Genomic DNA, 23,912 nt, shown 5'->3' on the forward strand with positions numbered 1-23,912 from the left:
CCCGAACTGCTCTATAATTGTCCCTCAAAGTTTCTAACACAGTTAATAAATGATTTACTTTCAATCTAAGCTATCTAAACCCAAATTAAAGTCAATGTCCATATTTTGAGGATAGCACAGCATACAGCACAACAGCAAGTGTGCCTGATATTATATCTAACTCTGCCTTTATTTAAACAAGCTCATCTTAATGAATGACAATAAGCTGCATGCTACCTGCCCTCAATAATTCCTGACATAAATTTCTGTAATATTAAAGTAATTAATATGGTGAGCAGCTACAAGATCCTTAGTTTAGACTTCTTACCTGTATATCTGGACTTGAAAGAGTCAATATAGCAAGCAGCATCGTTTTCTTTAATGCCCATCTGCTCTCCTAAGGATTTAGCTCCCATCCCATATATGATTCCATAGCAAATCTGAAAGGGAAGCACCACACTCAGTAAGCTGAAGGTCACAACTACACAAAGTCTAAGTATACAGTGTTCACTAGGACAGAATACCCTGGTAAACTTTTACTTCACAGTGAACAACAGACATGATTAGATCAGCTGTGGTGGGTTGAGCCCGCAAAAGCCAGTACTCGGCAAACATCTGTCCTGCCTCTGAGCATTACTGTGTGTGTGAAGTTACGAGCCAATTTGAATGGAGAAAGGGTGCAGTCAAAATAGGAAGATTGCTTTCTCTTTGTTCTTTGTCCACCACCCATTGGAGCAGGTTTCAATCCTGAGAGTATCTCAGTAGTGTCTGCTAAGGAAGTGCCTAGAAGAAAGTATTGCAAATAATATTTTTCTTGCCCATGGGTAAGAGCAGTTTGAGAATAGGAGAAATGTCACTGGAAAGACATATCTACAACTCACAGTTGCCTAATGTCTCACATTCCACAACACAAAGTTCATCTGGGTTAAGTATAAACCTTCTAAGTTTTGGAAGTGGTGGAGGGAAATAAGCTACCTAGGTTAATAGAAAGTCCTACCTGAAGTCATGCATGATCTTGCCATAGCCACCTGACTGCTTTGTAGCCAAATGTTCTCATCCAAAAAACGGAGCAGTGTTTGAATCATGACTTGTGGGTGTTTAGGAAACTGACACAATGATGCATTAAATGCTTACCAGAACTTTAAAAGCTTTTAATGTGACACACTAAAGTGTCTTTTCCTAAGTACTTTGTGAGGTGGGATCTCACGATGCAGTTCTGGCTAGTATGACTTGCTATGCAGATCAGACTGACCTTGAACTCTGAGGACACCCACACTGACAGCAACATCCATGCTGCCACCACACCTGGTCAAGAGCTTTTTTACTTTAAACTTCCATTTAGTCTTCCTTTTGACCTTTAACACTATTTTTGTGTGATTCCTGGAGTACACTGCTTGTCTGCTCCAACTTGTATTACTTAGTCGAAGTTTGAGATCTCAGCAAGACTTGGGGAGTTGATCATCCAGTGCATGTCGAGGCAGAACTAGCATTGTTCTAGCGTGTTCACTGTTGAATGAGGTAAGCACTGCTGGATAGAGCAGCCATCACCCTGGACAATTGTGGATTGGGAAGTCTGATATTCTGACATTCCATACTTCTCCCGACTCTACCACTTAAAACTGAGTGAAAGCAAATCTCTAACTTTCTGTCTGTTCCCTGCTCCAAACATAAAATTGGGAATAGAAATACGCCTATCTCAAGAGCTGGTTATGGGGCCTAATTACAGGAACATTTTAACTATTTTAGTAAGGCTCGATCCTTGCTTATGTAGATTCAAGAGAGGAGGAGCGGAGCTAGCTTTTAAACAGTGGGGAACAGGTGTTGGTTCTAAACTTCATTGGTGAGAGGAAGCGTTTCATGCCAGCTAAGTCCAGAAAGTACGTGAACCTTGAACAGGTCACTGCAAATGGCATCTGATTTCCCACAGGGTGTGGTTAGAAAGTTTTAGTGTCAATCTAGCCAGGAAATGTGAATGGGCCCTTTGACTCCTCTGTGACTGACAGTGGCCTGCAAACAGCTGCTGAACAGCTCAAGGGTCCATTAAACTACCTTTAATATAATGCACTTTGGCTAGATGCTGTAAGGAAACAGAAATATGAGAATATGGAACTTTCTGTCAAGGCATTTACTGATTAGAAATTTAAAATACATATATATTCTTCCTCATGCATAATGACTACCTCTACCATCCCTGCCACTTGCAGGTAAATACCTACTAAGTACCAGACCCCACAACTAGCCATATTATAGACTTAAATACACAGGGCTTTCTAGACAAGTGGCCCACAGACCTTAGTTTCTCTGGTTTGTTCTGCTTTGTCTAGGAGGCAAAACCTACAATGAATACCACAAGACAGCCTAGACTCTAATGAATGTGACTTGAAAGTCCAGACAGAAATCATTGCCCAAATGGAATGACTGGGTAACTTAAAATGTTGTGAGCATCTAATTCTTTTCATTCTGATGCACTAGGTCCACTAAGTTCACCTGCTTTGCTTGTTGCCTCAGATCCTCCCCAACAGAGTCAGGCTCGATCATCTTCCATTCAGCAGCAATGCTCCGGAAAACATCAGCTCCAGTGTTTAAGACTTGAATGAGGCGACAGTCACGTGACAGGTGAGCCAGGATCCTCAGTTCAAGCTGAGAATAATCAGCAGCCAAAATTACACCCCCTGAAAAGCACATCTACTTTAAAAAGCTAGTACAGCTCCATAGACCACAATTCAGCAAGATGACAGAAATGCAGTTTTATAAGTTTAAAGCCCTACTTCAAGTAAGATACAGTTCGTGTCTGTGCATTATCATGTTAAATTTTCATTTGTAGTCAATATATATCAGACAGTGATATCTGTCTCTTGACAGTGAGGTGCCTTCCTCAGTCTTCCCACAGCACCTAGCACACAGCTGACATTTCTGTCATGCTTCTCCCACTCAGTAGCCATAAGAGACTCAAATTTCTCTTTGTTCTACAAAAAAATCAAATATACAATAGGTTTACCAAAAACATTTCATAGAATATACCCTTAAGAAATGGCTGTTGACTAAATAATTAATGGACAAATTGGTGTTCAGTAAGTGTATGGTAGTGTGATTTGTTCAATAAAGATATTCAATAAAAAAATCAAGTTACTAAGGGAATAAGACAAGTTGCTTATGGATTACAAATAACTTGATTAGACACGGAAGACAAAAACAAAACTATGATCCAAGTACAAAAGATATTTTAACTGTTAGCACAAAGGGCAAGTTGCCATATTATAAAAAGTGTAGCTATAAATCAATAATATACTTTATAAGAAAATAAAGACAGAAGAACCTCAAATATAACAAGAATACTGAATTTCACTCGTAATGAGAGGAATGGAAATTAAACCTATAGCAATAAATGAAATTTCCTCTCTTAAAATGGCAGCATCCAGAAGTTTGGACAACACACTTCCTATTCCTAGGAAGCAAAGGGCAGTCTTCTGCCCACAAGGCAGCAATTAGACACGATTAAGCTGTTTTTAGTCTGTGACTCAGCAAATAAACTCATAGATTATGGTGCAAACTGAACACACACAGGTTAAACTGGTTTATGGTTCCACTTCTTATTTTGTTTTAAGACAAGGACTCACTGTGTAACTATGATTAGCCTAGAACTCACAGACTTTTCTACCACTGTTGGGACTAAAGGTATAAACTACCACATCCATCTACTCCCATTTCTTTACTGATAAGCACAAGTCTTTAATGTTAACTGAAAGCCTAAACACAGAATGACAATTCCTAGATAAAAGTCAAAAGATTACATAGCCAAAGGTATGTATATTTGCAAAAGAAATACTAGCAAATACATAATAGTTAACTTCTGAAAGTTATTTCACAAACTAAGAGCAGGCAAATGAACTGTTATTGAAAAGGAAGGTAATGAAGTGAGCAACTGTGAAGTTTCTGAATGATAGCACTTCCAGAAAACCCTGCAGGGTGGGGTGTTACCTCCGAGCTGAGGAAACTGATACCAGTTCTGGCTGCCTGATAGGCCCAGCTCTAGTAAGACGTTAGGAAGAAGGCATGCGTGCATAAAATGAGCACCAGGACACGCACAGGACTCCTTTACAGCTAGTGTGGTTTACAAATACATTATCCTTCTAAACAGGACCCACTGTGTCCATGGAGATGCAAGTAATTTTTTAAAAGGTTCCCCCCCAACTGAATTCCATTACCAGAAGTTTAAAAAAAAAAATTGTTTGAAACAATTTCAGCACATAGGTCTACCTTTTTAAGTGTAAATTTTATGAACTCTAAACAAATATCAAGCACTCAGACTTCTGCTTGGCTTCCTCCTGTGTGCCCACCACACTCCTGCTTTTAACAAAGGCCTTCTGTGCTCTGCGGGATTAGGTGAGAACTTGGAAATTTACTATGTGGCCCCTAGGAAACTCCAAATTCTGAACATGCTCCATACAAAATTCCTATTGTGCAGTACGGCTTTTAAACCCAACATGCTCTTTCCTCACACCTAAAGGAGACAGTCAGACCTGCAGAACTCTCATTGCTTCCTGGGGTTAGACTGAACTTCTCATGATGATATTGATACTTAACAAATTACCTCGTCAGACAGTGAGTTCATCATGAGTGAGGTTCTGACAGAACTTAAACAATCTCCCTTACCAGATTATCCACTGGCAAAAGACAAAGGGGAAATGGGCACAGCAATCATGGGACAATGAAGGAGTTACGTTACAACCTCAGGTGTATGACTTAAGGCTGCAGCTGTCCTGGCAGTCACTCAGCAACAGGGAGCAAGCAGACATGAATAGAAAGCAAGAAACACAGGGGCAAACAAGTCATAAACAGGGACCCAAAACTCTGCTCTTCCAAGTCAATGGAGGAAAGTGAATTCTCTAACGGCAGAACCCCATAGGAAAGTAAAGGCAAGGAGGGCGAACAAAATGAACTACATTTTGCACAGGTTTCCAAACAGTATCAGTACACAGCAGCTATCGAGATACACCACAGTGGTACTGGGTAGGATAGAATCCAGCACAGGAAAGATGGAGGGCATAATACACACCGCTGAATCCTACTAATTCAGGACTTCCCAGTGCCTTTAAAACAACCATACAGCCACAAGGAGTTCTCCTTACCTGGGAAAGGCACAAAAGCATGGCGCATGCTCACTGAAAATGGCACCCCTCTATCTGAGGCTTTCTCTTCCATCAGTGTCCCATTCCCAGGGTGCAAGCCATAAAACTTCTTATTTTGTCCTCTGCAGTACAAATGAAATCATCAGCTAGAACATGACAAATCTCAGATACATAAAAGGTCTGATTTCCAATAAAAAAAGAATTTCCATTTAAGAAACCTAAAATGACCTAACCTGAAATCCACTTTAAAGTTTAAGATATTAGACCTCTCTTAGCAAATGTTCAGTAAAACATGAAGGTACTTCTGTAAACATCTTCCTTATAAACTACTTCTGAGACAACCCAGCCCCAACCTCCATTTAATTCTACAAATCTCTAACTAGACCGAAGGTAAACTATCTAGCTGTTCCCTCTAGTCAAGTTCAAATAGGGGTAGGGGTGCTGCTGGCCTGGCTAGCCTCTCCTCTTCCATATCTGACCTAAAGCACACAGTGCTGGTAGCTTGAAGCAGGTCTACCACCTTTTACCACCGACCAGCTTCATCACAGGATCTGAAATGGATACTGTCTAGAATATAAACTTTAATTCACCACATTATTTTATATGATAGAGCCTTTTTTGAGTCATCACATTCACAAAAGGATATTATCAATATAGAAATAAAGTCTACCTGGTCATTGGAAGCAGGCGTTTGCCTGGAGCTTGAGAAGGTGGGCTTTCCCTTACTACTGTGGGCATTTTAATCTCAAAATCTCTTGGCACATTCTGGATATTAGGTTCTATAAAGGTTATCCGTCCTAAAATCAAGAAGAAGAAAAAAAGAAAAATAAACTTCACAATCAACCAACTGACAGTTTTTGTACCTCGGAATGATCTTTCTTAAATACAGTTGGGGCTGGCAGGATGGTTCAGTGGGTAAGAGCACTTGCTTCCTAGCCTGACAACCTGAGGTAAACTCCAGAACCCACATAGTAGGAGACAAGTGACTCCCCCACAGATGTGACATGAAGCACATGTATGCATCATGCACACACACAACATACTCTAAAGAAATGCAATAAAAAGGTTTTTAAAAGCCTGCTTGATAATGCTAAACTGGGTTTTCATTTAGATTTTTCAACATATTCATATGATTAGCAGTGATAAAATGTAGCAATCAGCTACAATAGGATGTTCATTGTTAAGCTAGTTCTCTAGAAACAGTGCAGTGACAGGAAGCAGCCTGAGAAACTGTGATCATAGAAGGAAGACCACGGCAACATGACAATAAGTAGCAAACCCTCTGGGGACATGGCTGCCTGGTAGCTGGGATGGGGGCACAAGAGAGAACACCTGGAACAGAGCAGCTGGACACTGACAAGGACAACTGGACCCAAGAACGTGCTCTACCGCAGTGAGAGACAGCCACGGGACCACTATTTCAGCCCTCATCTCAAAACCATTACTCAAGAGAGTCAACAAATCAGACACATCTTCAGTGTTCTAGTGGATAGAAACTATTTTCAAGATAGTTTCTATAAAGCACTGTTTTTCTCATAAAGCCTTTATTCCATATTGTTTTACATTTTTAAAACCTATTTGAAGCATATGAACTTTTGTTTTCCGTCAAAATACCACTTTGGGGAACTGTTCTTGCCCACTCTTGCTTTATGACACTTTCTTCATGGCAACTGGCCCTCTAGCAGTCGCTACATATAATTTCACCTTTTAAATGGCCTGGACATTATTTTCCTAAATAAACTCTGATGTGAAACCACAAACATATTTATATCAATTTATTACAAGATGTTAGGGGAAACAGACTCATGGAGCAGGGAGCTGGGGACTGACCACATGCCTGACCCCCATCTTCACAACCCAAGAGAGTGCACGGCCTCTATCTCCTTCCTTTAAAGAGGTCAGCAGTATCCACAGACAAGAAGCCACGCCTTAATGCTGGTACCCCAAAGCTATTGGCATAATGAATTCCCACCACAAAATTCAAATTTAAGATCCTTATTATTTAGTTTACAGCACAAAATAAGTATTTTCTTCACAGTAGCTTTAACATAATTTTCATTAAATGGCTCAGTCCATGTTACCAAGGAACATACAGCAGGAGGTAGTCTTCCCTCCTCAGTGCACTGTGTTCCCACACACACCACTTAGCACTCAGCCCTGGTCTATTAGTTGAGTCAGTGAGTTAATATTGCTCAACAAAAAAGGTTAAAAAATAAATTACAAAACATGAGTATACATTAATGAAAATAAATCCTAATCAAACAGTTTTGTCATGCTCAGCTAAACTTCTGTTTCTGTGTTATTGAATATTACAACCATTATAGAGTCATTAACTACTTTTTCTAAAGTCAATAAAACAAAAAGAACTGGTAAGTACCAAATAAATATGTAACACTCTGAAACTCTTAAATTGGTTTTGTTTTGGCACCATGTGGTCATATGAATGATAAATGTGCCCTATAGTCTCAAATATTTGATTACTTTGTCCCTAGTTGGTGGCGCTGTTTGGGCAGGTTATGGAACTTTTAGAGGTGCAGCCTTGCTGAAGAAAGGACATCACTAGAGCAGGCTTTGAGCGTTTACAGTCTCACCCCACTTCCTGTTGTTCTGTTTTTCCTATGTGCAGATGAAATAGAATCTGTTTTCTGTTCCTGCTGCCATGCCATGCCTTCCCTGTTGTGGTAGACTCAATTCCCCGGAACCTGAAGGCAAACTAAGCCTTTTCATCCTTAAGTGGGTCGTGGTATTTTATCACAGCCAGGAAAAGTAATACACAACACATATTTCATTTAATTTCTAATATTACCAGATATTCCAAGGTGAAACTTAAATAACAATAAGGCAAGAAATGAGTAAGAAGAACCAAGACATGAGCTTATCAGAAACAAAGGAAGCGAGAGTTGTTAGAAAAAGAACTACAACCAACCACAAGACAGCAGCTTGCAGCTTCCCCTGAACATGTTTGGCAAGTAACTGCCTAGAAAATAAGCACCTTTTCTTTACTGTATGATACTCATCTCTGTCCCAAGAAGTCCATGTGACATCCAGAATACTCTACAAGTTTCTTTTCTATTTGTGCAAAATGAGACAGTTAGCATACCATGTCCCTGGGTCTGTAGAGACTGGGTTAGAAAAGAAAGGGTTAGGATGAGGTAGCTAAGAACACTGTATTTGAGTCAAATACCAGATCCTGCGCCAACTGCAAAGAAAGCACTCTTCCTAGAGTCCAGGTGGTGTCTAACTGTGGGTGGAGGTAGTGTGGGCTTTTTTAGTGTATTGGAACCTCTCAAGGGATGGACATGAGTTCCTGAGCCATCACAAATATTGCATATGAAGGTCTTTTCATACCTCGCATCTCTCACCTGTGGCCGTGTGTGACTGTGATACAGGGTAGAGCCTTTCCATTCTGAGAAAAGGGTTCAGGCGCTTTTCCCGCTGCAGAGGGAAGACCACTTTGGTAATAGCATTACTGATTCTTCTCCATTCCAGTATCAGGCCTGGTAAAGGATGTAAGGCCTTTAATTTATTTAAAACATCCTGGGAAGAAATACAACAAGGTGAAGGCTGGAATCTTGCCAAATTCAATGGCAAATCAGAATGTCTCTTGCATTAATAAAGACATCGCAAAATTTAGTCTGATAAGCTGTACTTCCACAACTCTGAATCATTATCTAGGTGTTTTTAGAAGTCACCATAATGATAAACCCCTAAGTACAGTTTACAAGACAAAACTATGGAAATGATGGACGCTACCAATTTATAGCTACCTTTAAAAGACAAAAATCAATGGAATATCAGTTTCACAGAGTATCCACCTCCCCATACCCAAGGATTACGTCATCTCTTTTCTTTATACTTTCCCTCCCCCATCTGTCAGTGATTAGAGGCATCTTAATAGTCTTTCTTCAAACCCTGATACAGGGTTTCCATATCAAGAAAATCAGGAGGCATTTATTTAAAAGTAGGAGTTTCTATGCAATGACCCTTAAAAAAAAAGAGAAACTAAGGCATCAAAAGGACCAGCCAGACTAACAGAGTTGTTCTAGGAAACAGCTGTGGACACTTTCCAGGGCAGATGGATTGCTCTTAATGATGTCAGGATCAAAATTCCACAGAAGGAATTGGACAGCTCTCCATAACCTATGTGGCTACATTTTTCTAGCCCTGTTTTCCCAAAGGAAAGTTAGTAAGTAAGCCAAGCAGGTCTTTCCCTATCTTCAATTAATGCAGTGTCCACAGATAAGCACTAGCAAAATTCCTTTGAAAATGACAGATTAAAAGTCTTAAAACAATCCCATTGAAAATGTATTGCTTTTTCTTGAAACTGAAAATAATTTTTTTTTTTGCTATAACACCTTTTGTGTTCATATAGAATACAAAATCAAATTCTAGTAAACACCCAAGCATACTGGATAATAATGAACAATGTCAGCGGGTATGAGTTCACAGACATCCACACTGTTTCTTAAGGACAGAGCTACTAACTCAGATTATAGTCCCGGTTCCCATGCTGCAATTCCCACAGACTATCACTTGCTTGCTTGAATCTGGATAAGTTCATGTGGTGCCCTATGGTGGCTCTTAATATCATCAGCACTTTTTCATGACATCAAAAAGCTAAAAGTAGTTCAGATTCTGCCCTGTGAGTACCCACAAGCACCTTGCTAGTGCTGAACTGTCTTCCCAGCCTTAGTTTGTGGCCATTCTCATTGCCTCTTCTGGTAGAACCCAAAGTTTTTTTGCTGCCTTGCATTTTCATCTCTCCATTCGGTGGTAGCTTCAGCTCCAAAAATAAAACCTGCAAAATTAATATTTACTCAGTCAAAAATCAAATGGTAAGTACTGTCACTCAGAAACTACTTTTTAGCAGTTATTTGAGAATATAAGCTCTACAATTTAACATGGAGGTTGGAAGGATGTTTCTTTGGGCAATCAATTTTAGAAACAACAGCAATGACCATGCCTCTCAGGCACGCTGTCTGTCCCTGAGTTGGAAGCTATCAGAAGACCTTTACAAGAGCACAGGCAAGCATGCGTCATGCTAAGCACTGACAGCTAAGCTACTGATGCTGAGGCTTGGGTTGCTCTGATGACTGTGAGCCCCCTAAAGGCCTCTTGAAGGACAACTCACATGGCTACTGCATTTAACCACCACAGTGATAGTCAGGAAAGCCACATAATACTGAGCACAGAAGTCCTAGACACAAAAGCTAGGAAAAGGTGGTTAATCCAATGTGGCAACAATGAATGCTAATGAGTGGCATACACAGGCAAGGGTCCCATGTAACCAAACCCCCACTAACTCAAATTAGAGGGGCTTAAAATTAGGCAATTCAGAACCTTATTTACTATGTTTACCAATTTGCTTATATAACTTGAACAGCTTTTAATGAATCTTGAACTTTTTTCCCAGTAATAATTCCCCAAATGGAAACAACTTACATAAGTACAAGAATTTTTTTCTCACAAGTTGGCTGAGGAGCAGAGAGAATGATACCCCTGTGCTCAGTAATGACAAAAACTAACATATGTTCCAGTTTTCAATAGTAGCGGTAGCTAGCATCCTGGAAATGACAGGCATTGAGGCTTACAATATAGGTCAGTAGCTACTTATCCTCAAACTTTGTGTTATACAAATACGAATATATGCATGCATATGGATTATGATTGCCACATCTAGCAAGTAAAATTACAGAATAACTGGTTAAATTCTAGCTGCATGGAACATAGTTATACTAAAAAAAAAAATTAGTATAGGTATATGAAAGACAGGATAGGAGAAAAAAATCAGAAGAGTGAGCAGGAAATATGGCACGTGGTAATACCAGTAAATGGTGGTAATACCATTCACCATCTCCTAGAAGAGATGAACAATCAGATAAGACCACACAAAGATCTATTTATCTCATTACCTATTTAATTCTTTATTGTAAATTTCTCCCTTGGGTGAAACTTTCAGAATTAACTGTGAAAATTTCATATACAAAATTACCTACCTCATTTTAAAACCAAGACCTAGGCAGTAGCCAACAGCATCAAAAGTCTGCTCTCAATTAAAGTTCGGTCTAGAGAGTGGTTGGTAAATATCCAAGCAAGAAACCACACAGGCAGGGATCCCATGTGACCCTGCTTTGCAAAGCTCCCTGAGTCACAAATCTATGTTTGCTTCATTCCATGTGTTGAAACCTACACATTCTGTTTTTGGTAAGGGTCCTCTGTAATTCTGTACACAGTCTACTGTGTATACAGTTGAAGGCTTCTGGGGTACAGAATTCAGAAACACATGCGCATGCACGCGCGCGCGCGCGCACACACACACACACACACACACACACACACACACACGCGCGCACACACACACACACACACACACACGCACGACACACACACACACACACACACACACACACACACACACACACACGCACGCACGCACACACACACACACACACACACACACACACACCTCTCCATAAAGAAAGCCTTGAAAGCACTGCTGAACCCAATACAGATAAACAAAGTTCTCATGTTCTTTAAAATACAAAACTCTCTAGACTAATGAACAATTTTTAAATTAGGATTTATAACATTTATTGATCATTTGCCATCCATGTGATGGTCACTAAGTATATATTTTACATTTACCATTGCCACAACCTTATGAGGCATTTTTAATGACACTCCCACTTCACTGATGAAGAAATGAAGCCATAGGAGTTGATATATTAACTACTCAATGCAAGGTCGCGCAGCTGGCTAACAAACGGCGGAGGCAGAATTCAAAGCCAGAAGGCAGGCTCTGCAGCCTGTAATCTTGACTAAACGTTACATTACTGAATTGCATATAAAAGCAGAACAACTGGTGTATGAACACGAAACCCCACTCTTCTCACCCCACCTCCGGTCCCCCGTTCCCCAGCTAATTCCAACTACCCTTTACAGGGAAAGATATGGTGAGAGGAGAAAACAGAAAGACTACCAACCTGCAAAAATAAAATAGGAGTAACTTTGTCAATATTTCATTAAAGTACAAAAACCTTAAATTATGGTTAAAAAAGAAAGGTCACAAAATCTTTTTTATTTACATCTCAGAATAATATCCAATTTCCCTTTCTGGAGAAAGATGTTGGAACAAAGAAGTGGGTGAGGGCTTATGAAAGAACTAGCATCATGAAGCCATAGCTACACTGTCATGAACTGCCACCACCAACTACAGAGCAATGGCTACTCAGAGAGCGCCTCCTCCGATTCAGGCAAATTTGGAGCAACATTCAAGCCTCCTTTACAACCTTATCTCAGAATACAGATACAACTCCGTATCCCCAATGCATTCTACTTATTTTACCAAGTGTTGGTATTTAGAAGTGTACAGAAAGATAGGCTGTGACACGGTCATTTTAACTCCACAAGTTCCTCCCAGTTCCCTGGTTCCAAGACACTACCTGTGCGATGTCATCTGCACTGGTAAAGGAAAAGCTGTGACCAGCTAGCTGATAGGCCTGAGTCTCAATGGCGTCCAGCTTGGCTTGCATGATATGCTTCTGACTTTCACATTCTGCAGTACTAAAGCCAATTCCATTCAGTTCTAGCAAGGCCAGGCAGTACTGGGAGGGCATCTCCACTTTACAGAAAATATCTGAAAGGAAAAAATGGAAATGCAATGGTAAATCATCACCTAAGTAACTGGTTCATCAGCATCCCTGAAACCACCCACAACTGTTCAGACAACCCACAGCAGTCACACAAGCTGTCATTCAAACTCAGAACAGGTTGACAAACCAATGGCAAGTGACAAAGGATAGAGTAGAAAAGCTTGCAATCCTGTGAGTAGTCTGGACTGCAAGAGACATTTCTTGTAAGACGTAGAAAACAGTCTCCATTCAAACCATTGAGAAAGGATATAACTGATGCATAAGAGAACAAGACTATTTTATCCCAGATACCTTATGACATGGTCCCTTGTCAATATTTATTCATACACTAACATAAAGCAGCTCTCTATGGGAAAAGGCCAGCTGTCAGAATAGACCCACCCAAGAGGCAGGAGGATAAGAAGAGAATCTGGAGGTCACTAAACTAAATAAGTGTATCTTGAAACAATGGTTTCTTTTGTTTTTTCAGATTTTATTTTTATTTATTTTTAATTATATGTATGTGTTTGTGTGTGGGTGTCTGCAGGTATGTGCTGATGATTGGAAAATGCCCTGAGACCAGAAGAAAGTGTTGGCTCTAGAGCTGGAGTTACAGGTTCTTGACTTGGGTGCTGGGAATTGAACTCAGGTCCTCTGCATGAACAGCAAGCACTCTTAACATCAGAACCATCTCTCTAGTCCCAAAACAATCATTTATAAACAAACTTTAATAGCTTCCCACATTGCCTCCAAAAGCTTCCCTTTTCTCAGGGAACTTTAATTCCATAGGCCCTATGACTGGGAAAGCCTTAACGTTGTAGAAAACACATCTGACACTCCCTATCACCTGTCTTTTAAACTATGTAGGAATAAGGCACTTTTAGGGTACATTTAAATGATCAAAGTTAAAAATAATGAATCTAGAGTCTTATTGTACTTTTTTGTTTTCTCACAGATAATAAGTGGTCTTTAAGGCTACAATAGTCCTCTCTAGGAAGATGACTGTAAGCTCTTGAGTACCTGCGAGGAAGGCACTCCACCACTGGGCTGTGCCTCAGTCCTTGGGTTTTTTTTTTTTTTTTTTGGTTTTCGAGACTGGAGAGATGGCTCAGCCATTAAAGGCTAGGCTCACAACCTTGGGTTTTTTTAAACAATTTTTTCTTGAATATTTGGGAATTTCACATCATGTACACCAGTCCTACTCATTTCCATATGTTTTCATATCCACCTTCCACCCTTTGTAACCTCCCCCCCAAAAAAAGAAAAGAAAAAACAAAAATTAGAAAAGAAAAAAAATCAACCAACCAACCAACCAACCAAAATGCTCCCTCTCTCTGACCCTTGTGGGCAGTGACCTGCTCCTCTATCAACCCAGCCTTTGTGCATGTGCCACTGCACTCCTCCTTCCCACATCTCTATCTCATATTCATTCATCTTAGTGGCACTGGAAGCTGCAGTACTTCATACAATATACCCTTTTGCACAAACGGCTTTACTGGCAAATGTTCATTGTAATGAGTCATTAGTCTAGTTCAAGGCCTCTGACTTCTACTGCACCATGGACTCTCAGATATCCTGTTGTTGCCTTGAGTTGTAGAGATCCTGTGGCTATAGATCCCCAAGATCCATCCCTTCATGCACTCTAGCAGCTCATAGGTGGGGGAAATGTTAGAGTGGGCCAACTCAAAGCCCTGGATCTGGGTGGTAGCTGAGTTGCTCAGCTCATCAGCTCTCCCATACCCACACCACCAGGGTCAGTTTTCCCGCTGGTCAGGAGAGGGCCAAGGCCAGCTTTCCCACATCTACTTCAACCCCACCACTTGCAACACCTTGCAGTGGCCAGCGAGGACCAGAACCAGCTCAGCAAGGTCCTCGGACATCAACATGGCTTCAGGCTGCAGTACAGATCACAGACAGCTGCACAGCCTTTGGTGGTAACACAGGCTGCTGACACCAACACAGGCCCTGGCTGCAGTAGGATCATAGACCTAGACAACAACTGAATATAATGCCACTAATTCTAATCACTATAAGGCCAGAGGCCAGCAGATTATGGTGGAATGAGCACCAGATGCATGCTTTGCAAGTAAACTCTTGGAAGACATTTGATAGCATTTGATATGACCATAGCTGCTCTAGTGACCAACATCAGACTGAGGACTTGTGACAGGTACCACGCAGTCAATCAAAAGTATTTACTATCTGGCTTTCTACAAGGGCAAACAAAACAAACAAAAAAACCCTAGTTTTGTTGACTTCCTCAGTAGGTAACCCAAAGGATTTGCATAAAATGTGTAATTTATCCACCTGTGATCCAAGAATGGCTAATGGATATGTATATATTATCCCAGCCTATAACATAAAATGCCATGAACTCTGCTTTTACCGTGAAGGTTTTCCTTCTGCAACAAAGAGTTGAGTTGATTCATGGAGTTGAAGATGAGAATGGATTCCACAGATGCTCTGTACCGCCCAGAATGCTCAGTGTCCACATTTAGCCCCAGGCTCTGAATCCCTTGGCCTGTCTCTATTCCTTCTAGCAGAGGAAGCTCCTCGGGGAGGAAACTGGTCACTATGCTATGGAGAGTTGGTTCCTTAGAGTCTGGATCGAGAAGCCAGCATGCCACCTGAATGAGACAGCAATTAGACAGTTTGCTTGGGTTTTTTCAAAGCCATTTTTTTTTTTTTTGCATTTTTACATTAAAAGGGGAAGACAGTAAATTCATTATAATTTAATGCATTTTCACTTAACACCATTTAGTGGTCTTTGCATCCCTGTGGTGATCTGGCTGGTTCTGAAGCAGCCTTGAGAGCCAAGGACCTCTCTGTTAAACAAAGGCCTGTGTCTAGGAATGAAGATGAAGGCTTCTCTATTCTGACTGATTCAAACTAAGCTATATAATAAAGGTGTGCCTCCATGGTTTTAGGTTTACATAGCTCTTCTTGTTTGTTTGTTTGCTTGCTTGCTTTTTGAAACAGGGTTTCTCTGTGTAGCCCTGGCTGTCCTGGAACTCACTCTGTAGACCAGGTTGGTTTCACAGAAGCCTGCCTGCCCCTGTCTGAGTGCCAGGATTAAAAATGTGCATCACCACTGCTTGGCCTACTCAGCTCGTTCAACATCAGAAGCCATGCATACATGGTTTACCATTAAAAGTTAGTTTCCAGGGGTTGGGAGAGAGTTGCGCTGGTAAAGTGCTTGCTGTGCAGGCATGAGGACCAGAGTTCCATCTCCAGAATGCACATGAAAAGCTGAGAGTGGTGGTATTACTTTCGATCTCAGCACCAGGGAAGAATAGACAGGTAGATACCTGGGGCCTGATGGCCAACCAGCCTACCTATATGGCAAGCCATAGGTCCTGGAGAGAGCCACTATCTCACAAAACAAAGTGGAAAGTTCCTAAGGAATGACACTAGAGGTTAACCTCTGACCTTCATATGCACATGTATCACACACACAGTTATCATCCAGAGTACCAGAAAACCTTTCCTCCAAAGTGGAGGTCTCTCACCAGAACAACTGGTCATTTGATTGTTATTTTTAGTTTCTACATGAGACTAGGAAGCCTGTAGTTTCTAATTCTAGATCTAACAGTTCATGAACTGGATTTATAATAAGCAAATCTAAGCTTCCGAGTCCTTTCAAAAATTATGATGACTCAGTTATTTCTTCTGTATGTTAAAAATGAAGTTTTTAGCAAGAAATGGTGTCTGACAGCAGCAGTCCTAGCACCCGGGAGGCTGAGGCAGGAAGAATGCCTATCCTGGACTATATGGTGAGTTAGCCTGGGCTACAGAGTGAAATCCTGTCTCTAAAATTAAAAAAGACAGAAAAAAGTTTTATAGGGGAATACTAAATGAGAGAATTTGACATGAAATTACTATTTATTTTTAAATGACATTATATAAATAGTTTATCATCTTATATCAAATACTATGGGTAACAAAATAATTAATGGAATATTCCAAGTAGTATAAGAATTAATGAAAATGTGCTATATAAATCTAGAATGCTACAGTAGCTGTAATGACAGACTCGTATCACCCATATTCTTGTTTGCATTCCAGAACATCAAAATTAAATGATAACTGTTAATCTACTAAACATCAGTTTATCATCTTTGTAATCCTCTCCACCCAAAACACAAAACAAAACAAAACCCTAGAGAAACTATAACACTTGGTGGAGATAATCTATTGGCAGAGTGCTTATAAAATGCTGAATTCAATTCCTACCACTCTATTAAAAAAAGAAAAGTCCCCTGTCCATTCCTAGTGTGGATCCCACAGACCATCCCCCCCTGGCCTTCCCTTTCCCCAGTCTCCAACACCAGCAAGTACTCCCCATGAACATAACAGTCAAGCAGGTCACTAAAACTAGGCAACACTCAGCCAACAACTCTCTGAAATTCCAGAGAGGAAAGAAAACCAAGAACAATACACACACCCAACAAAGACAAACCCAAAAATCAGCACCTAGACTTATAATCACCACAAACCCAGATGCCTAGATGACAGCTTAAGAACACAGTAACAACCAGCGCCCAGTTATGGTACCACAGCAAGTCCTAAATATTCCGACATAGCTAAATCACAAGAAAAAGACTTTAAAACCAACTATATGAAGATGATACAGGTCCAAAAAGAAGAAATGAGTAAATCCTTAAAGAAATCCAGGAAAACACAAACAAAATTTTGAAGAAAATGAATAAATCCTTCAAATAAAGCAAGTAAGACACAAACAAACAATTGGAGGGAAGGAATAAATCCCTTGAAGAAAGCCAAGAAAAACAAACAGTTCAACACCTGAAAATGGAAATAGAAACAGTAAAGAAAACACAAACTCAGGGAATTCTGGAAATGGAAATTTAGGAATGCGAACAGGAACTACAGAGGCAAGTTTACCAACAGAGTAAAAGGAATAGAAGGCAGAATCTCGGGAGTTGAAGACACAATGGAAGAAATAGATTCACAGATCAAAGAAGATGTCATGTCAAGTCAAAAAATTCCTGACACGAACATGCAGGAAATTTGGGACACTATGAAAAAAAAAAAACCAAGAATAATAGGAATAGAGGAAGAAAAAAACCCAGCTCAAAGGCTCAGAAAATATTTTCAACAAAGTCACAGAAGAAATTTTCTTAACCTAAAGAAGGACATACCTATTAAAGATAGAAGATGCTTACAGAACACCAAAAAGACTGGATCAGAATAAAAGTTTCCCTTGGCATATAATAATCAAAACACTAAGCATACAGAACACAGAAAGGATATTAAAATCTGCAGGGGGAAAAGACCAAGTAATATGTAAAGGCAGACCTATTAGAATTACAACTGACTTCTTAGTGGAGACTCTAGAAGCCAAAAGAGCTTGGACATATGTCCTGCAGAATCTAAAAGACCATAGATGCCAGCACAGATCACTATACCCAACAAAACTTTCAATCACCATAGATAGAGAAAATAAGATATTCCATGATAAAGTCAAATTTAAACAATATTTGTCTACAAACCCAGCCCTACAGAAGGTACTAGAAGGAAAAGTCCAACCTAAGGAGGTTAACTATACCCATGAAAATACAGGAAATAAATAACCTCACACCAGCAAAATTAAAAGGAGGGAAGCACAGACAACACCACCTTCACCAATAACAACAAAGTAAAACGAATTGACAATCAATTGTCATTGATATTCTCAACATCAGTGCTCTTAATCCCCTAATAAAAAGACACCGACAGAATGGATGCAAAAACAAGATCCATCCTTCTTCTGCAGACAAGAAACACACCTTAACATCAAGGATAGACATCACCTCAGGATAAAGGGTTAGAAAAGATATTCCAAGCAAAAGGACCTAAGAAGCAAGCTGATATAGCCATTTTAATATCTAACAAAATAGTCTTCAAATGAAAATTAGTCAGAAGAAATGGGGAAGGATACTCATACCAAGATGACATTTCAATTCTTAATATCTATGCTTCAAAACACAAGGGCACCCACTTTTGTAAAAGAAACACTACTATAACTTAAATCAAATATTGACCCTCATACACTGATAGTGGGAGACTCCAAAACCCCACTCCCACCAGCAAACAGGTCATTCAGACAAAAACTAAACAGAGACATATTGGATCTAATATAGCTACAGAACATTTCACCCTAACACAAAAGAGTATATCTGCTTCACAGCACCTCTCAGAGAACCTTCTCTAAAATTGACCACATACTTGGACACAATGAAAGTCTGTCTCAACACATACAAGAAAATTGAAATAACTCCCTGCATCCTATCAGACAACCACAGATTAAAGCTAGATTTCAACAACAACAGAAAGCTTACTAACTCATGGAAACAGCACAACTCACAAATTTTCAAAAATACATACAAATTATAATATATATATACATATATACATATATATGTTTTAATGCAAAAAAATCCAAAGGACTGGGAATTTGCTGAGTGAATGGATGCAAGCTTTTTTGTCATTTTAGGTTCCAGTGTGTTCTATTCACCATTCTACTGAAGTTGTGTAGGACATAATGGCATAAAATATCTGTTTTTAATGAATGACAAGGCAGGGTAGGAACCTACACTTTTCTCCCCCTAATAATGAGACTTGGAATAAAATTCTACTTCTTTGTAAAACAAACAAAAACAAAAATGGATCATGAAAGAAATTAAGGACTTTCTAGAACTGAGTGAAAACTTATACACAACATCCAAACTTAAAGGACACAATGAAAGTGGTGCTAAGAGGAAAGTTCATAGCACCAAGTGCCTACATAAAGAAGTTGGGGAAATCTCATACTAGCAACTTAACACCTGAAAGCTCTAGAACAAAAAGAAGCAAACACACCCAAGAGGAGAAGATAGCAAGAAATAAACTGAGGGCTGAAATCAGTAAAATAGAAACAAAGAGAATAATACAAAGTATCAATGAACCAAAGATCTGCTTCTTTGAGAAAAATCAACAAGACAGATAAACCCTTATCCAAACTAACTAAAAAGATGGAAAGAGATGGATAATTTTCTTCATAGGTACCATTTACCAAAATTAAGTCAAGATCAGATAATTTAAATAGACCCGTAACACCTAGTGAAATAGAAGCAGTCATTAAAAGTCTGCCAACCAAAAAAAATCCAGGGTCAGTTTTAGTGTAGAATTCTACCAGACTTTCAAAGAAAAATTAACGCCAATATTCTTCAAATTATTCCACAAAATAGAAACAGAAAGAACATTGTCAAATTTATTTTATGAAGCCTCAGTTACCCTGATACCCAAACCATATAAAGACTCAACAAAGAAAGAAAATTTCCCTTGTGAACATATATGCAAAAATGCTCAATAAAATACTTGCAAACTTAATAGAAAGAACACATAAAAAAAGATCATCCATGAACAAGTAGCCTTCATCCCAAAGATATAGGGATGGTTCAACATACAAAAGTCAGTAAATGTAACCACCATATAAATAAACTGCAAGAAAAACAAACAAGCAAACAAACACACGATCATTTCATCAGATGCCAAAAAAGCCTTTGACAAAATCTAGCACTCCTTCATGATAAAAGTTCTGGAGAGATTAGGCATGTATCTAAATATGATAAAGGCAATTTATAGCAAGCTTATTGCCAATATCAAATTAAATGGAGAGAAATTCAAAGCTAAAATTCTAAAAGAAAAATGTCCTATTATATTTGACATTTTGCTAATAACTGTTAAAATAGTATAATTTTCAACACCGCTCTGCATAGTTCATGCATCTGTTAGCAACACATGGGAAGAAATGGTATATCTTTAAGTAATCTTGGTAAGGCACTGATTTAAGTATCAAATGTACACTATAGTAATGTAAGATATGCCTCCTTGATGGCTCAGCATCATAAAGGAACATCACACTTTGCTATTGGCGCAAAACTGTTCTCAGGGACTAGTGATGTTATTGGCCTCTAAAGCCCTAAGAGCACTCCCTTTTGCATCTTATAACCATGCACATCTCCTATATTCTCCAATACCTTCACAATATTTGAAAACTCTTGCTATCATACTCTTAAACCTAAAAGTTCATATTTCCCTTTTAATTTATGGTGGTATAAAAATTCATAACTTATAAGCCAAACTAAAGCTCGTCTTTTTAATCTCTGAGGAAGAATACGACCTTTAATGTTTAGAACTTGTCATTATTTCTGCATTCACCCACAGAGGTATTTGGTACACATGTATTCTGGGTGAATGAGAAATTAAGTTAAACTGCTGAGGCTAAGGATATGGAGAGTTAACCCTAAGCATTAACGATGCTGCAGTCTATAAATTTACATGTAAGACAGAACCTTAGGATCTTCATAACTTGGTTCCAGGGAGACACCACAGGACAGGAGGAGGATTTTATAGCTCTGGATGAAGTCATAGGTGACAACAGTCTGCTCTTTGTCAGATTTCTTTTGCAAGCAGGATTGAAGGTGCTCCATCCTCTCTTCCACAGTCAATGTTGTATCCAGAGGAGGTGGGGCCAAACTGGGGCTAATTTCTTGGAAGAGAACAGTCTTAATGTAGAAATTAAACTCATTCAGTTGAAGCAGTAGTCTTAGTGGAAAGACTGAGAAGAGTCAGAAATCCAAGGATCTGATTTCAAACAACTGTTTGGTCAGGTCATAGCAACTATGTGATGAAGTACTTCATAACCTAAACATGATGGCTTGAACTATATTTATAGTGTTTTATTTCATTATGTGTGTAAAAATTCTAGGTACCAAGATTTCTAATAATAAAATTATATTTTCAGAACAGAGTTCAAGAAATTAAGTTTAAATTGAGACATGAATTGTTGTATCTAAAATAAAAGGTGTTCAAATAGCTACTCGGCCAAAACACTGCTCTCAGAGAGTAGAAAGATCTCACTGAGGAGCTGACACTGTGTGCCATCCTTCCTGATTGCTCCTGTCCCAACAGCTGAGGAACAGATTATGAAATCAGATCCCAAGGTATTTTTGGTTGCAACCTTCCCTTCCAAAGGCTCCCCTAACAGTCTCAGAATTCAGCAACCACCTTGCTCTAGCTCAGCACTGCTCTGGATGAACTCCAGAAAGACCAAGAAGAAACTGCTATGGTCCACAGACAGTTGGCTGTAGAGACAGATAAGAAGTATTGGCATTCCCTGACAAGCAGAAACCCAAGATGTCTGAGGAATGCTGAATTTAGGTTTTTGTTTACCCAGAGTCTAGCCTGACTGTCATTTAGAGCATTGGCAGTGACACTGCCATTTCTAGGGCCTACTTTGGACCCAAGAGAGGGATAAAGGGAGGGAAAGAGAAATCCATTCTAATTAATATATATAGTTTTTCATACATTAGCTATTCTCTTAATAAATATTTTTAATCCTAAAAATAAAGTCTATATAATATCTGAAAATTATCCTCAATTAATTTTTTAAAAACCTCAAAAAAAAACCAAAAAACAAAATAACTCCCTTAATAGATGTCACAGAGCATATGTGACTTAGCCAAGTGCCAATGACTTACCGGAATGCTTTTGTTCCTTCTGCAGTGACAAATAATAGGCATCCCTTCCACCCCAGCACACTGCTAGTCCAACTACTATGACACCATCAGAGCCATGGACAGGAAAGCCATCATCTTCAGCAGAGGTCTTCTGAGGGGAGCTCACTAAAGGAATTCAAAGTAAAACTGTCAAAAAATCTCCAACATTCAGGCATCAAGCAAACTATTAAAACTATGATAACCAAAACTATTACTTCACCCATCATGGCGGCATATACTTTATAATCTCAGCACTTGGGAAGAGGAGGCAAAATGATTATAAACTCAAGGCCAGCCTGGGATATGGATATATATATATATATATATATATATATATATAGAGAGAGAGAGAGAGAGAGAGAGAGAGAGAGAGAGAGCCAGGCCAGACTCCATTCCAAAACATGCAAACCAACAAACTACCTGCTTGTCCTAGCTAGGTTTCCAGTGCTGTGACAAACACCATGACTCAAAGAAGGAGAGGGTTGGTTTCAGCTTACTGCTTATGGTCAAGGGAAGTCAGGGCAGGAACTCAAGAAAGGAACCAGAAAAAAGATCATGGAGAAACAATATTAACTGGCTTATTCCTCATGGTTTGCTCTGCCTGCTTCTTATATCACTCAGAAAGAACCACCTGCCCAGAGGTGGACCAGCTCAATGGGCTCTGCCCTCCCATATCAATCATTAACCAGGAAATGCCCTACAGATTTGTCTAGAGGCACTCTGATACAGGTATTTTTTTCAGTTGAGGCTCTGTTTCCCAGATAACTCTAGCTTATGTCAAGATGACAAAAACTGGCCAGCACAATACTTGGTGGTCAAAAAAATATGTAATTGTAAAAGATGAATTATTTGGGTAATCATTTTCAGGTGTGTGTAAGCTTTTTACATTTCACATCAATTAAGACAACTGTGACCATGAAAACAGAGCACCACAGCTTGCCTAAAATAGATCTACAATGACTAATGAGGAACCAGTAGGTGAAAAAAGCTGTTTTTCAAGTTTCTATAACAAATATAGATCATATGCACACACACACACACACACACACACACACACACACACACACACACACACACACACCTTTATAGCAAATTTACCAATTCTTAATCAAAGGGACCAAGAGTTTTATTGTGAACAATTAGGCATAACTTTTATATTTACAGTCAAGATATTTTTCTAAATTAACATCTACTTAATTTTACAAAGGTCAAAAACTAACTGATTTAATTTACAGTTACAATCTCAATACCTGGAAGATACTGGTACAGAAGAAGACAATACATATATATAAGTTTAAATGAACTTATGCCCCCATAAGAAACTAAAGATAGAACATGGGCTCAATTTTATGCTTGATGGGGTGGGAATAGGAAATGCTACAAAGTAAGAGCATATAAAATCTACTATTCACACACATGCTCCAAGGACTGAAGGTCAGACAAATACTAGCACCTTAATGACAAACACATAAATACAGAGCTTTATGAAATCTAATCAAACCTCTGATTTCCACAACAGACTGACAAGCTGACTAAGGTTACTTCCCAGTCACAGAACAAGATGATCAAGGCATCATCTGACCAAAAGTCCAACTCTGGAACCCTAGAAAGGCTCTGTAAGGACTCAGAACCAG

The 23,912-nt window shown here is 39.3% G+C and overlaps 1 protein-coding gene across 3 annotated transcripts in view; it reads right to left on the reverse strand.

The window, feature by feature from the left end:
- Positions 1 to 23,912, reverse strand: part of Polq (DNA polymerase theta) — an 84,294-nt gene that overhangs the window by 8,073 nt on the left and 52,309 nt on the right. For 2 of the 3 annotated variants that reach the window (XM_027412714.1, XM_027412715.2), the window contains 10 exons: positions 22,261 to 22,404; positions 21,073 to 21,269; positions 15,126 to 15,366; positions 12,551 to 12,744; positions 9,769 to 9,906; positions 8,471 to 8,645; positions 5,779 to 5,905; positions 5,109 to 5,230; positions 2,467 to 2,651; positions 308 to 419 (listed from right to left, as the gene is read on the reverse strand). In XM_027412714.1, the coding sequence (XP_027268515.1) occupies positions 308 to 419; positions 2,467 to 2,651; positions 5,109 to 5,230; positions 5,779 to 5,905; positions 8,471 to 8,645; positions 9,769 to 9,906; positions 12,551 to 12,744; positions 15,126 to 15,366; positions 21,073 to 21,269; positions 22,261 to 22,404 (1,635 nt within the window). Of the gene's footprint in view, positions 1 to 307; positions 420 to 2,466; positions 2,652 to 5,108; positions 5,231 to 5,778; positions 5,906 to 8,470; positions 8,646 to 9,768; positions 9,907 to 12,550; positions 12,745 to 15,125; positions 15,367 to 21,072; positions 21,270 to 22,260; positions 22,405 to 23,912 lie in introns of those variants that run through there. The other variant, XM_027412716.2, reaches the window with a different exon arrangement.

This window comes from Cricetulus griseus, chromosome 4 (assembly GCF_003668045.3).
Source record: "Cricetulus griseus strain 17A/GY chromosome 4, alternate assembly CriGri-PICRH-1.0, whole genome shotgun sequence".
In the NCBI taxonomy this organism is placed as follows: Eukaryota; Metazoa; Chordata; class Mammalia; order Rodentia; family Cricetidae; genus Cricetulus; species Cricetulus griseus.